The following is a 16849-nucleotide window of genomic DNA, read 5'->3' as shown; positions in this document are numbered from 1 at the left end:
GTTCATTTAAGTTAATTTTTTCAACTCGGGGGGAGGGGGAATCGCGAAAATGTAGCAGATTAAAATGAATGCATTTTCCAAGTATTTGAGAAATGGAAAAGAAATTTAGCTACTTATTTCAATAGAATTCATAAAAAACATGAACAATTAATTTTCTATTGTAACAGGGAAAATCGAACTTCCCGGGGTCATTATCGACCCTATCATTGATGCATGGTAGTTAAGGGCTTTCCCTTACCTTTCGATTTTTGACAAGAGTTTGTCACAGGGTTTTTATTCCCTGTGTGCGTCCCTCCCTGCGCCTAAATTTGGCAACAGATCCACACTCGGTGTGTCTCTGAATTTATTATTTTATATTTATTTATTAATTTATTTATTGAATTTAATATTATTAGTATTATTTATATTTGAAATTTCTAATATTATGGTTATTAATTTAAGAATTAATTTTATCTTTATTTCAGACATTTATAATGAATTATTTATAATTTATTATTATTATTATTATTATTATTATTATTATTATTATTATTATTATTATTATTATTATTTGTGTGCATTGCCGTAAATCATTGTCATATAGTACCTAATTTTACTATGAGTGATAAATCATAGCCATTATTCGCACGGGTGAGGCCCTACAATATCGATCGCGAGCAAAGAGTTCATTGAATTAGGGAAAATGGCTAGAGAGGCCCTTGTTGTCGAACACGAGGCCTCGAACGGTTTACGGTGACAAAAATTGAGCAGACACGCGGTGGCCCGCTTGGTGTGAGGTATACACGCGAGACCTCCGCTATTGTAAGGAGTGTGGATTTGGTGCCTTGGGTTGAGTTTCCTTTTTGGTGAGTACTCACAAGTTGAGATCGATTAATATCCGCACACCGCTGTCTCCTGGCTTAAATAATTTATTCTTTTATTGTTTAACTAAATTCACTATCGATTTATCGGGTCGATCCCGTAGCGAGTAAGGGTTATTTTAAGGGAACACTTGTACCTATCCCGAAAGCCTCGTGTGGGTCCCTGAAATGGCCAGCAATTACTAATTATAGTACTACACTTACATTAATTAATATTACGTTTGTAAATAATATTGAAAAGCTAATATCTAAAATTATCGTTTATATTAGTTTAATTATTTGAAACCTATTATATTTGTTCCATAAAGGATTTATTCTGTTATTTGGAAAGCAGATTTAGTTTTAAGTAACACCGTTTATAAATAAATAATTTATTTTTGTTAATATTTTCTGATTCATTAATGATTTATTTTATGTAAGTTACTTCCCGGATTACTTCCCTGTCATCCGTCCTTTATTTTAGCAGGATCTTTCGGAATATTACATAGATTTAATTACTTATTGTTTCTTACTCGGTATTTTACCCTAATTTTATATTAATTGTACTGCAACCTGCGCTTTTCATCCGCATTAACTCGAATCGTTGATTGATCGTCCGGCGCGGCCCCTGGAATTGTTATTTTTTTGGTAATTTTTCATAAAAATTACCTGGCGTCCAAATGTGCACTAACCCAGCCTGAGGGGTTTCCGGGTTAATTTATTATATATTTAAAAGGGCGAGCGTAAAATACCCTACCCAGCCGACATCTCCGCCATCGGTCGAATTTAGTTAAATTTTGGGAAAATGTATTGTTACAAGTTTCGACTTGTCACCGGGTGTGCAAATCACAAGTCCCCACTACCATCCCCGAGAATTGAAGCGGGGCGGAACAATAGAAAAGTTCGAGAGCCTGAGTTCGGGGTTATAAATGAGCCGACAGGAGAGACATCGAGGCTTTTTTCCCTTCTGGAAGCGAGTGGCCTTTTGCCTTTGTGAATCAGTGACCTTATTGAGATCAGTTTAAGTCAATAGAGTGCAAATTTGGACGTCGAGAATAAAGAGTAACTGCAGAGGATGTTATCGGGGCATTTTTGGAATTGGACAACCCTGACCGCACCCTGGTTCGAGACGACAAGACGCCAGGCAGCTGAGCCCGCCAAGTTGGACCGGAGTATTAGTCCTCATTGGATAAAACAATAATTGAGTCTCCAGGTATTTTCGATTATTTTAGGCCAGATTAGATTATTAATTTAGTTAAGAGGCTGAAATAATTAAAATTAATTTCTCGAGCGGCCATTTTTATATTAGCGAATTCGTACCTTAGTTATTTATTGTCAAGGTCAATTAGTTAGTTTTGTCGTTGAACTTTTATATTGAAAATTAAATTTAATTGATTAATTATTAATTTATTGGTAGAAAATTTATTAGTAATTTATTATAGGCCTGTTGGCTATAATAAATTAATTTTAGTTAGGAATTTTCAAGACTAAATTTGAATAAGAAATGAAAATGCGTAATTAAGTTAGTAAAGGTCATTCTATAATGTTCTGTGGTTGTAAATCTTGTTGAGACGCTTTAGAATTACAGTAGTTGAATTTAAGAAACTGGGGTAAATTAATTTAGGCCAGTGGGCTAAATTGAATTAATTTAGTTAATTTAGCTGTTATGTCCGAATTAATTATAATTAAATAATTATTGGTAGAGTGGGCCTTGAGAAGGCTTGGACACGCTTTTAGATAGATTTTCTCTTGTAGATAAACTACAAGAGTTTTATTTTTAATGTGGATTTCGAACGCCTCCCGGTATCCAGGAGTTCCAAACGGCGAATTTAAAGAGAAGTCGATTACAGGAACCGAACTTACCTTCGTCCCTTATGAATTCTATTGTTGATTTAAATTTGAGTTGTCGATCGGTAGATCCTGGATTGGTTTCTCTTCCTTCTCTCGTGGTTGAGATCGATGTAATGAAAGAGGTTCAGGAACTAATCTTAGAAATGATGGGTTCCACGATATTCGGAGTTTTACTGTTTATTCAAAATTTTAGCCCTACGGGCGAGACGCACTCAATACACAATATTTCACTTAATAACTATTCACTTATAACTATATTTAGTGATTTAGAATGTTTAATTATGAGTTCGTGAACAGAGTAACGACTCCGGCGAATACTTAGATCCACCCTTAATTAAATAACAGATCGAAAAGTTGGAATTTGGAGAAAGATATCACTACGGACAACGGGGCCCTCGATCCTGCTCGAAGAGCACACTGGCACGATTCGTAGACGATATAATTTAAAGAATCAAATAGGACAATAGTGAATTTAGAAGTTTGTATAAGCGACCTAGTGCTTTATACTGCCTCGTACGTAACGCGGTACGGGGACACACACGGGTTCTACGAGGATACCTTCCCTCGTATTCTTTGATAAAAGATTGAACGCGCGTGCCGCGGTGCTTAGGGTTTTTAAGCACTCGGGTCGCGACTTTTGGGAGGGAATTGAATTTTGTTATTGGTCTAAAATTGCAAGTTTGACAGAACGTGGGCATGGTGTGCTCAAGGCGTGATCGAGGTGTTGTCCGATTGTCCTTCAAAGTGCAAGCGCTGCACTTTTCGTCGTGAGGCAGAGACCCCGAGTGTTATATGAGGCGACGCCGGATATAACATAGCGAACGTATTTATTGAGAAATTTAGTGAATTTAGAAAATGATTACTGAACTTGTTAAGAAAATTATGTAGTGAACTTTGTTAAAGATTATTTAGTGGAGATCAAGAAATGAAATAAATCAGTGGGTTTAGTAGAATAAATTGATTGATAACTTTAGTAGAAAATTTGGTTAAGTAAGTTGAAAATGAATTTAGTTAAGAAGATGTATTAATGAATTAAAATCGAAGGTCGGGATTTCGTGTTAAGTAATTGTTAGGCGTAATTTTGGTAATTTTGGAGAATGCGTAGTTTTGAGATTCAGTTTTATTGGTAATTAAGATGTATGAATAAATTGAGAATTTTGAGAAATTAAGTTAACGTCCGGTGGATGATTTTATATAGAAATTAGTAACCCTGTTGAAAATATCCAATAGATTCCAATAAAAAAAAATCATATCGGAATCTAATGTGCTTTTGTCGCAGTAATTCCTGTTATATACCAATACCGAATATAATGTGGAATAATCCGATAGGGCGGATAAGTTCTATTGGAATGTATGCGTAAGATTATTTCTTATGTGGACATCCAGTTACGCCAATTGACAAAGTTTATTTTATGTCAATAGATGGGAGTATCCAGATAAAGTCTGTTGTGTCTTTTACAAATTTCAACAGGATGATCCTTTCAGAATTTAACGACTTACACATCTAGTCCTTATCAGGATTCCCACAATCAAATGACAATTTTTCTATCGGTACCTATTTGTCAACAGTTATTGAATAAGACAAGAATTGTGATTGGATTTCTAGATTGGGCGTAGCTTGTAATCTAATGAATTTAATAAGGCAATTTTATTAAAGTTTACAATTCATATGTCTGGCTTTTATCAGGATTTCGACAACTTTTTCTATTGGTACCTATTTGTAAACACTTATTAAATGTGAAAAGAAGTGTGTTTGGACTTCCAGGTTGGGCGTAGCTTATAATCTAATGAATTTAATGAGGCGATCCTTTTAAAGTTTACAATTCATATGCTTGAATTTTATCAGGATTTCGACAACTTTTTCTATAGGTACCTATTTGTAAACACTTATTAAATGTGACAAGAAGTGTGTTTAGATTTCCAGATTGGGCGTAGCTTATAATCTAATGAATTTAATGAGGCGATCCTTTTAAAGTTTACAACCCTGATTAAAAAAAAGAATTTGATAGAATTAAAAAAATTTATATCCTCATGAATGCTATCCAATCCTGAAAATATGATTCAAAAAGATTCAACATGATTCAAATTTTTTAATTCTGTTAAATACTATTTAATTCTAAAAATATGATTTAACAGGATTTGAAAGGATTTAAACTGTTAAATACTGTCAAATGCTTGTAAATCCTCAAAATATAATTAATTAAGATTTAAGATGATTAAAAACCTTGAATACTACTGAATACTTTTAAATTCTAAAAATATGATTCATAATGATATAAGGCTACTCAAAATTTTAAATACTATTCAGTAATTCCCAGTGAACACAATTATGTCAAACTGACGTCAGAATGACGTCATGCTACGTCATGATTTACGTAAGATGTAAGTCATATATAACTCATAGTTTCCCACTTCCTGACGTAAGATTCTTACGTAATATGTATGACGTACCTATGATGTAAGTGATGTAACTGATGTCAAAATTAATTACGTGGAAGAACATTTTTTGAAAAAAAAGTAACATTTAATTATGCGGTTTTGGGTTCGAATAATAATTTCGAGACTGATTACATGCTGAGGAAAAAAATTTGGAGTTGAAAAATCCTGGCGTGTGCTGGGCTTGAACTCGGGTCCATTGAATCCGGAGTCTTGAATGCTGCTCACTTGTCTGCACCACGATTGATATTAAAACGCTTATTTAAATCTATATAAATTTAAGAGTTGGAAAGGATTAAGTTTATACGTTTTTCTCAAGTTTCATTAAGATTTGTGATGAGATTGCATGGAAATTGATAAATTTTCAGAATTTCCATAAATTAATCTTTCATTGGTCATAAGAACGTCATCACGATGTCATATTAACGTCATAAATTCAGAAAGTTGAAAACAAAAATGTTTAGATTGTCCAATTAAACGCAAAATGCCACTTAAAGTTGACAAATTTTTCCTAAATTCATGAAAATTCATAAAACATAATTAAAGAAAATTATATTACTTTCATGAAAGCAATACTTTTGCAAAAGCCTATCAGTCTCTTTAATATTAATATTTTAGCTACCAATGATTGCACAGCAAATTAGAAGACATTTTCTCTCTGAGACGAAAAAAAAGAAATTAAAAATTTTGAAAAAGTTCTCCTTCATGCCATTTTTAGCTAAAATTTTTTGTCAGAAAATCTATAAACTATAATCATGAAGTTTTACAGCTTTAAAATGTATCTTTTTAGATTTGCAAAACAATCATTTTTCACTGAGATACAGCAGGTCAAAAATCGGGAAAAATTCAGACTTCTTTGTGGGTAGTATGCATAGGAAATAATTTATTCTAACTTCTAAATGATCATGGTTTCTTATCACTATTAAATTTTCCATTTTCCATTATAAATACAATAATAAGGAAGAAAACTCATAGAAATCATAGAGTATACCCTACAGAAGATTTCCAGACCCATAATTGATCGATCAACCCCATGGACACCGAGTAACAGCCCCATAAAAGGCGATTTTTGAGTAAATTGACAGAAAATTGACTGTTAAAAATTTATTCCTCGGTGTCCACGGGAGATTTAGAAAAAAAAACTTATGGGAATCATAGAGTACACCCTACAGAAGATTTTCAGACCCAAAATCGATCGATTAACCCCATGGACATCAAGTCCAGCCCCATAAAAGGCATTTTTTAAGTAAATTGATAGAAAATTGACTATTAACAATTTATTCCTCGGTGTCCACGGGAGATTAAGAAAAAAAACTCATGAAAATCATAGAGTTGACTCTATAGAAGATTTCGAGACCAAGAATCGATCGATCAACCCCTTGGACACCGAGGAATAAATTTTTAATCGTCAATTTTCTGCCAATTTACTTAAAAAACGCTTTTTATAGGGCTGTTACTCGGTGTCCATGGGGTTGATCGATCAATTATGGATCTGGAAATCTTCTGTGGAGTCTATTCTATGATTTTCATGAGTTTTTTTCTCTTAATCTCTAGTGGACACTGAGAAATAAATTTTTAAACTTGAAAATAATGTAAAATTAGCTGAAAATAATCAGTTATGGGGCTCCTTCTTCGTGTCCATGGGGTGGGTTAAAGTCTTATTGATTTTTTGACACTCTAGAATGTGTATATTTAAGGTACACATCGCGTTTATCTTTTATTTTTTGCTGGACACCGAGCATCTAATTTTTTCTCGTCTGTTTTTTTTGTTGCTTGTCGTTTCTCGATAGTGTCCGCGGGATGCATGCGCGTGACAGAAAGGTCCGACCGCCATTTGGTGTTTTTCGTGATATCTCCGAAAATATTTATTTAATAAAAAAATTGATAATTACATCTTTGTTGGTTTTTCATTTTAGTTTTTTTTTTTAAATAAACTTCCCCCTCAAACTTACGGTTCTCGAGTTATCACGATTTAAACAATTAAATTGTTATTAACAATTGTTTGCATCATTTGTCAACAAATTTAATACGATATTCGTAATTCTTGACCTAAAATACATAAGAATTCGTTGGGTTTTTCCATGGACATAAAATGTACACGGGCTTCCCTCCTTAGTCGATGGACTATGTTGAGTCAAAATATTATTTCTTTCTATGCAGTTGGATTCTCTTATAATTTCAAAAAAAAAAATTTTTTTTGGCTTTCTTTTGACAACGATAACTCACGAACGAATCAACTGATTTTGACTGAGCTAGCGGCGATCAACTTGGTTTTTTTATGTTAAAAGCTGATTAGATTTTGGAATCGATCGGTAAAGCCGTTTAGAAATTATTCTAAAAAAACCACATTTAAAAAATTTTTTTTTGTAGTTTTTTTGAGATTTTTCAAAATCCACCAGTTTAAATCTGCCCAAACTATATTCAAAATCTAAGTTTGGCCAAGCCCTTTCGAATGGTGCCAACCGCGATGAAATCGGTCAAGCCGTTCAGAAAATATAAGAGGCCACACACACACATACACACATACACACACAGACAGACATACATACATTGTCGCGGAAACATTCGAGGAAGCTTCCTAGGACATCAAAACGTTAATATCCTCTAAAAACTCGATTTTTGAAATACGGGGTAAAACCAATAACTTTCCAACTTCTAGAAATTTCTAATTTTCTTAGCGGGAAGTTAAAAAGTATTCAGTAGAAATCGAAATTTCAAATACTGGTTAAATTATTTCATATCTTAAAAAGATAATAAAATGAAGTCATTATTTCAGGATTAAAAAGTATTTAGTAGAATCAGAAATTTTAAATACTGGTTGAATTCTTTCATATCCCAAAAAGATAATAAAATGAAGACATTATTTCAGGATTAAAAAGCATTCGATGGAATCAGAAATTTTAAATACTGGTCAATTCTTTCATATTCTAAAAAGATAATAAAATTAAGGCATCATTTTAGGATTAAATAGTATTTAGTAGAATAATAAATTTCAAATACTAGTTGAATTCTTTTATATTCGGAAAAAATATTCGAATTTAGATATTATTTTAGAATTAATAAGTATTTAACAGAATTAAAAATTTTAAATACTAGTTTAATTCTGTTTTATTCTACTACTCCTTTCGATTATTTTAGTATTAAAAAGTATTTAATATGATTAATCGTGATTTTTGAAACAGGATTTGCAGTATTCAGCAGAATTTGAAAGTATTAACATTTTAATTCTTTTGAATTCTATCAAATTCCTTTTTTTAATCAGGGAATTCATATGCTTGGATTTTATCAGGATTTTGACAACTTTTTCTATAGGTACCTATTTGTAAACACTTATTAAATGTGAAAAGAAGTGTGTTTGGACTTCCAGGTTGGGCGTAGCTTATAATCTAATGAATTTAATGAGGCGATCATTTTAAAGTTTACAATTCATATGCTTGGATTTTATCAGGATTTCGAAAATCAAATGATTTTGTGGCAAAGTATACAAAAATTGCTCAAAGTTTTAAATAACCATAATATTTCAAGGCCAAAAACTTTATTCAATCCTGATAATGTTCATGAGAATAGTAAGATGGAGTTCTTAAAGTATTATAACGCGAGCGGTATTAATAACGTTTGTAAATTTCTAAATTAGTCAGACGTCTTCAAGTCTACAATACTGACTTCACATATTCGCTATATACACCACCTAAATACTTTTATCGATACATACAAATTCACATTATAATGTGATGGACAAGAAGAAAAAATTACTATAAAAATTTTGCATGACTCATGATGCGAAGCATCCACCTAGTCTAATTAATTTGCGCATTATTCGATATATAATTTAACGGAGATTAATTCTGTCACTGGTAAAAATGTTATTAATGAAAAACTAAAATCAATAAAAATAATACACATGAGTATTTGTATACCTACATATATATATTTCCGTATCAGTAAATGTTCTACTGACGTCTATGACAGCTTGGAACATTAACTATTTTCAACTTCCCACAAAGAAAATCGGGAAGTGATTGGTTTTACCCCGTTTAACAAAAATCGAGATTTCAGTAGATCTCGACGTTTCAAGGTCTCAGAAAGCTTTCCTGACTACCCCCGCGATGGTGTGTGTGTGTGTGTGTGTGTGTGTGTGTGTGTGGATGTATGTAAACCTCTCATAACTTCCGAACGGCTTGACCGATTTAATCACGGTTGGTTCCATTCGAAAGAGCTTGATTGAACATAGATTTTGAATACAATTTGGACCGATTCGAACCGGTAGATTTTGAGAAATTTCAAAAAAACTACGACAAATGTTTTTTTGAAATGTGGTTTGTTGGAATAACTTTCAAACGACTCTACCAATCAATTCCAAAAACTAACCAGCTCGTAACATTGAAAAACTACGTCGATCGCCACCAAGCTAGTCAAAATCGGTTGATTCGTTCGTGAGTTGTCGTTGACGAAAGAATACCGAAAAAAGTGTTTTTTCGGAATTACTTCATAATTCCGAATTTGATCAATCTAAACTTTTAAATTCATTATGAGGCTCAAAAAACTGCGTCGAATGCCGCTAACCACGTACAAAGCGGTTCATTCATTCAAAAGTTATTGCGGTTTGAAAATTCAAAAAATAGTGTTCTATCAAACCTTTATCAGATTTTTGAGCTCGAAGAGCTCAAAAACATCGTGCGATTTTAAGCACCTAAGTATGGAATTAGCGGGAAGTTGCAGGGATGGCCTTCAGGGTCAACCGCTTTCCTATTTTTTTTTTTTTATTTATCCTACGAATGATCATTATGAGTCGTGCACTTTTGGATTCACTACACTTTATTTAATTTATTTAAAATTTAACTTGTATTACAATAAGATAAAAAAATAATTAGATTTAGTATTTTTTTTATTATTTTTTTTCCTGTTCCATGGAGTCTTCACCAGCAGAGTTCGATTCCTCATCAGATTCTTCTGAGGAACTTTCTGAAGAGCTCACCTCTCCTACCGGCGATTTTTCCAAGCCAGTTGGTAGATTATCGTGGATATTGGGATTGGTATTATCGATATTGGTTGATTTATTGAGTTCAGAAGTTTTTTTCGTAATATGTTTTTGAATCGCTTCCTTTTCTATAACAAATATATTAAATAAATTTATGTAGAATGTATTTGAAAATTTTTTGAGATCGTTTTCAACTTTGTAACTGCACTGTTTAAAAATATTGATTGAAAAGAATTAAAAATGATGAAATTCGAATTTTTTTCAATAATTTCAATTCTTTCCTTTGTATATATAGATATGCAGTTTGCATACAGAGACCGCTTCTCAATTCTTTTCAATCAGTATTTTTAACCAGGGTAATAAAATGTGTCTTAATAAGATTTTTTGAATACTTTTAAGATCTTTGTTTGTTTGTCTTGGTGGCCGGATGAGGTCAGATATTTTTTGACGAATGGATTCTTCATATGAATCGACTTCTATCATCAATGCCTGACCAGTCATGTTTTTTTCATTTTTCAAGTAGTATTCAAAAATATCTAAACAAAAATTAGAAATTTTTAATTTCAATAATGAGAAAACGATCAAATCATTTTTTCTTACGCATAAATACTTCAAAATCAACTAATCCGTTAATAATCAGATTTTATCGAACTATGAACTCAAAAACAGTAGGAAATTGTTTAAAATGCACTAATAACAATAAATTTTTACTTAAAAATCAATAATATTGAACTGAGGGATTCATTTGGTAGAAAAGCATGATTTTTAATCAAGAAAAGTTCTGTAACTAAAGAATTTCGCTTGATTGTAAAAGTACATTTTACCGGTTTTTTATTTACTTTCTCATTCGATCAATTTCTTTTTACTAGTGTATTTTAAATAGATAAATGTTTTTTTGTTTTTTGTTTACTTCATCAATTACCTCGTATAGCGAGAGCTTTTGTGGGATCGATAGCTGGTCGTGGGATACTTTTGGTTTTGTTCGAAGCCTTGCCTTTAACACTATGGGATTTCAGGTACTCTACTCCGAATACAGATACTGCAATATTTTTTACCACCATTGCTAGGGATGACCCTGCAGTGTAAATATCATTATTAAAAGTCGCTTGTGGTAATCATATTCCACGCCCCAAGTGGATCTACAATAATAAATTTTATAAGAAATATGTTAAACAGAATATAAGAACTATCTTTGACTTCAAAATTGCTGGACAAGCGTCAAGGTTTAGTAGCCCTAAAATATTCAGAGTAATGCAAATGAATAAAAAGCAACATCTATGAATGTACTTAAATATTATTATAATTAAGAGATAAGAATATTCACTATCGTAATGAATTTAAATGATACTGTTTTCATTACATACAATAATATTTCAGCTCAGAGTTTTGACACAATAAATACAGCTACAATATTATAATACAACTATTATATTTATTACACTGATAGAAGGATTTATTTGTATTAAAAAAATATTTGTTAATAGTTAACAAATCATTTATTAGAGACCATTTTTTAGTATCAAACAAATATTTCTTAGTATTTAAAATGATTTGTTTGTATTTAATAAATCAGATATTCATTTATTAAATATTAATAAATCTTTTTAAATACTAAGAAATATTTGTTAAGGACTAAAAAGTGGTCTCTAATAAATGATTTGTTAAATATTAACAAATATTTTTAACTATAAACAAATCCTTCTATCAGTGTACCATATCATTGTCAACTCGAACGAAGCCGACTGGAGGTGGTCGCCGAATGTCATTAACGTCAATTGGAGCTTTAGATAATTTAGATGTTTCGTTAGCAGCTAAAAAATTAAAAAAAAAAAAAAACATAAAGCCTTAATAGTACGAATGTAAGACACTCATTTAACCTAAATTTAATGTTTTTAGTAAATTACTGCGATTGTTTTGAGCATTAAGCAATTGTCCATTAAAAAAGTTCGCGATTTTATGGCATTAAATCACATCTCGATTTCTTGATGCTCATACAAATAACAAAATCACATGTTATAAAAAAAAATTTACTATAAAAAGATTATGAACATCTTTGAATGAAGAAATAGTATATATATTTATATATGTAGAGATATAAAATCGAATTCGTTCATGGAGGCTTCTAGTATAGATTTTCTAAATTTCGAAAGAATGTTAATAAAATGAATGTTGTATAATAAATTTTCAACTCTAATTGAAAACACTAGAAGAACCTTCTATGTTTTGGAAAACTGTGATCGTCGTAGAATTCTATTATTATATCATCATCCCATCGCTTTTTATAGATTTAAAAATTATAATTTCAATAAAAATGTTTTTAATAAGTAGTCGTGAATAATTTGTTAGAATAGATAGTTAAACAATTTTTATCAGGATTGATTGGATTATATAAGTAAAATAGGTTTTCCATATAGAATGCAGTTTTAAGCTTAAGAGTTGTACCTGTTTATAAAGATTTTTTTTCAATAAAAAAAATTCAACTCATTTATGTCACCAGATATTGAATTTGTTACATTATTTATAAAGAATTGAATAGATATAAAAAAAAGTTTCTATAAAACATAAAAATGTGGATATAAAAAAATCTTTCGATAATTTAGTTTCATTTGAAATACAAACAAAACTTTAATTTTTTTGTTTGGTGAAGTTATTTTTTTGTAATTTTTTAATGTAATTGAACGATAAATATTAATTGAAAATCGATAAGTTACTATAAATTTTTCATTTATTTGTAAGAAACGCGTCTTGAACATCTTATTTTACTGAAATATTTATGCAGATAAAAAAGATTTCTTTTTTTATATAAAAAAAAAAAAAAAAAAAAAAAAAAAAACTAAGAAATATATTTCTTTCTTAAAAATTGTAACGAGCATTTATTCTGAAATAAATACGAAGTATGCTCGATGATAATTAAAAAATCTAACATAATTAAGGAATAGAAGAAAAAAAATAAGATATATTAGTTAATTCTTAATGGGGTATATTGGATTGTATTGGGAAATCTGGATATCCTCATAAGATTCTTTTGAAACTAAAACTTTTCTTCGTTTCAAAGGAGTTGTTTCCAGATTTTAAAAATTCATCAAATATATTTGAAAAATCGATGCAGAATAAGAATAATTAAAGAAAAAAAGAGTTAGTAATCCATTCAGTTGATGATAAAAATATAAGGGCAATTATATAATTATTGGAAGTAAATTATTCTGCACTGTGGACGTGTTCAAAATAATTATTTAAAAACCTTATCAGTAAATGAAAAGTATTCATTGAAATTTTCGAGTTATTACATGTAAATTGCACCGATTTATCCGAATACGCATAAATAGTATAGTTAATTGTCGAAAGTTCGGGACTTCACCTTTTATTTACCAAAGTATTAATATTTACAAACGTAAAAAAAAAAAATTGTTACAGACGACAATGCAAAAAGGTATAATGAGTTTTTAAGATTAAAAAAAAAAAAAAGTAAACCCTTAAAAAATCTTGATGTGATTACAAACGATTATTCTAATGGCTGACTGGTAAGTTAGAAATACCGCCAAACACATTTTTGTTTTATATGGAAATTCCATCAATAAATTGTAGAAAGTAGGATCTTCATAATTTTATATTAAATAGATATGTAAGAAAACTATCGCATATGAAACTTTACAATTTGTTCAATAGGCTCCATTAGATTCTAATGATGACGCAGGAGTTCCACGTAGAAAACCATTCAATCTGAGACTGCATTCAAGAATGCTGTAACTCTAGCTCTAGCCCTAATGTATTTTATACGAGCTAGAGAATAGAGCTAGATAAGAGTATTTTTGTATACAACCTGATGCATCAAAAAAAAAATTTTGTTTGAACACAATCAATATTCAAAGATATAAAATGAAAATTTTTTATTTTTTATATCAAAGAGACATCCAGTTGTTATTACTTAAAGTTAAAAAAAAAATGTTTGACGCCAATTAGAACGGCTTTTACAAATAGTTTTATTTAAAAATAAATGCACTATTGAAATTGTTTCTATCTGGTGTTATAGATATTGCGGGGACTGTTTTTTAATCACCGATTAGTATAGATTGATTATTAACAATATTTAATTGTTTAAATAACAAAAAAGAAACCTTAAATCTTAAAGCTAACAAAAATCAGGTGATCAATGAGGAGTTCTACATAAAATCTCTTTTAATGCGTCATTTTATTTTAGACATTAATAAAAATGAATTTTTAGTAAATTTGAAGCCAATATAATAATAATTGTACTCACAATTCTTTTCAAACTGAGCTAGGTTTTTACATAAATCGAGTTTTCGAAACATTACAAAATGCTCATATAGTCTCAAACAATAGTTTACGCATGTAAGTCGGTCAATGAAAAACGGACTGGATCTGTGTGACTGCTGACTTAACTCTCGCTGACGATCGTCAGCTTCGTTGTGTAAACAACGAGTTCACCTTTTATCCCTACCACCCGGAACGTTTACTTAATAGAATTTTACACAAAATGTATAGGAATGAGCCACACGATCGTCAAATATTTCTCCGGAATTAAATCATAGTATACAGATGGAACCTTTTGTTATTCGCTCTATTCAGTTATTTGCTCTTAGCTAAACATAGACTAAAATTGTATTATTATCGAAACACTGTTACGCAGTGAGATAAAACATAAATTTTGTATAAAGCGAGAGTCGACAATTGCAAAAGTCAGCAAATTTAAAATCGTGGTTACTGGATTCTAACGAAGAAGATGCAACGCCTTATGACATTTCATTCGAACCTTCGTTTCGGAATTTTTTCATGGATATTGTTATCACTATCGATAAATTAGAAAAAATGTTAATTCAAATTACAAAACCAAGAGGAATTGTAGATATTAATCAGTCGATGGAGAATGATAAATTATTTTAAAAAATTAATGCAACTTGAAACGATAATTATGAATCCTTAGGATCATGAATAAATGACGGCACGATTATTTTAAATCCTCACTAGTATTAAAATAAAATCGCCAAAAATATGTTCGTCTCATATAAAATGTACATCAATAAGTTTTATAATGCAAAGTTAGTATAATTAATCATTAAATATTTGGGTATTTCAGAATGCAATAAAATTATATTCATGAAAATTAATTTAGCAGACATTTAATAATTTTAAGAATTTAGGTGACAAATAAATTATTGCAAAAAAAAATTGACATGTAGAAATTTGTAAAATTTTAAAATGTAATTTTTTTTTAAATAATTTTTTTGAACAAATTTGTTTGTTAAAAAAAATTTTTAAAATGGTCAAGTGACTGCCAACTTTAATGTCATATTTTATTCAGAGGTTGACACGGATTAAAACAACTTTAATAAAAAATTTTTTGTTTGAGATTAAAAGAAATAAAAAAATTGTCTTCATTTTTCATGAACGTGGCGTATAGTCATTTTTAAGTACGGTGTTAGTGCAATTAATTATTGAAAATATTTGATTATTTAAAAAACAAAAAGAAAAATTCTTAAATACATTATTTATTACTCTTTTAACAGAGCTTACTAAAATCTAATTGGAAAACAGAAAATCCATATAGAATCCTGTTCTAATCAAGACTCAAAATTACTTTTGTAATGAAGCTTACTAGAATCTAATGGTGAAACAGGAGTTAGAATCCTTTTCAATGCCATAATGTATACTACATTAAAATTGAAGGCAATTAATTTAAAGATCGACAAGAATTGTACTCACATTTTATAGTTATTAACTCTTTATTTAATTAATGCAGGTATTTCAATAAACGGACTTGACACTTGTATATAAGATGAGAGGCACATCCAATACGGCAATCACTACTCAGTCACTTGCGACGGCCGGTGAACGACTGACCAATGCAGCCAGATCGTGAGTAAAAGTTACCCTTTCCCTAGACCTCTACCCACACGCCACACAATGATACACTACTGTATCCGTGAGCGAGCAGCGTCGATGTTGCTCGGAAGGAGCCGAGAGCGACCGAAGTCCGTTGCCCCTCGCGCGCCAAAGTTCCACCACCAAACCGCCAGCATTTACTCCAATACATGGAATCTGAGCACGTTCGTGAGTCGGCAAACCAAAAGTGAGGCTTGGAAAAAAATGAAGTCAGCGCGAGGATCCTCGCGTGTGACGTCATGCGTCAAATTTTTTGTTTTCAGGTTCTTCTTTTATAAATTATAAATTATAATAATAATAATAATAATAATTATTATTATTATTTATCATTAATAATTGTTATTACGGTTAATGCTTACTCGGAATTCCTAAATGCAAGTTAAATATAAATTACCACTGTGTCCCTGTAAGATGCCTTGATAGGCGCGCGGCAAATTTTTTGGCTCGGGTGCCTAAAGTACCGGGTTCGAGAACTCGGCAATGTTTTTTTTTTTTTTTTTTTTCAAACAAAAATTTTTTTTATTTTGTTTTTTTAATACAAATTATTGTTATTACTTGTTTTTTTTTTTTCTTATAATTAAATTTTTACACAAGCAAACGTATAAAATTTATTATTAAAATTGTAATTATTGTTTTATTGTTATTCTTACTATTATTATTATTATTGTTATCATTATCATTATTATTATTGTTAATATTTTGGTTAATAGTTAATGATAACTTGAAATTCCTAAACGCAATTTAAATATAAGTTACTATTCATTCTCAATAAGCTGCCTTGATAGGCGCGCGGTAAGTCTTTTGGCTCGGGTGCCTAAAGTACCGGATTCAAGAACTCGGCAAT

At 30.5% G+C, this 16849-nt stretch overlaps 1 protein-coding gene across 5 annotated transcripts; it reads right to left on the bottom strand.

Moving 5' to 3' along the window:
• Positions 1-9953: 9953 nt before the first annotated feature.
• LOC123261560 lies at positions 9954-15983 on the bottom strand. 5 transcript variants are annotated; one of them, XM_044723211.1, is made up of 4 exons: positions 15826-15983; positions 11027-11243; positions 10497-10640; positions 9954-10232 (listed from the first exon to the last, which is right to left on the bottom strand). In XM_044723211.1, the coding sequence occupies exons 2-4, from the start codon at positions 11163-11165 to the stop codon at positions 10015-10017; spliced, it is 501 nt and encodes a 166-aa protein (XP_044579146.1). In that variant the 5' UTR covers positions 11166-11243; positions 15826-15983; the 3' UTR covers positions 9954-10014. The 5 variants fall into 5 exon arrangements, with proteins under 5 accessions (XP_044579146.1, XP_044579148.1, XP_044579145.1 ...); XM_044723213.1 differs by having other exon boundaries at positions 11027-11179; XM_044723210.1 differs by lacking the exon at positions 15826-15983 and adding an exon at positions 14363-14944 and having other exon boundaries at positions 11027-11179.
• Between the last annotated feature and the right edge of the window lie 866 nt (positions 15984-16849).

The sequence above is a fragment of the Cotesia glomerata genome, linkage group LG3 (genome assembly GCF_020080835.1).
Source record: "Cotesia glomerata isolate CgM1 linkage group LG3, MPM_Cglom_v2.3, whole genome shotgun sequence".
Taxonomy (NCBI): Eukaryota; Metazoa; Arthropoda; class Insecta; order Hymenoptera; family Braconidae; genus Cotesia; species Cotesia glomerata.
The sequence above is the reverse complement of the archived record's forward strand: the minus strand, read 5'-3'. Positions and strand labels throughout refer to the sequence as shown.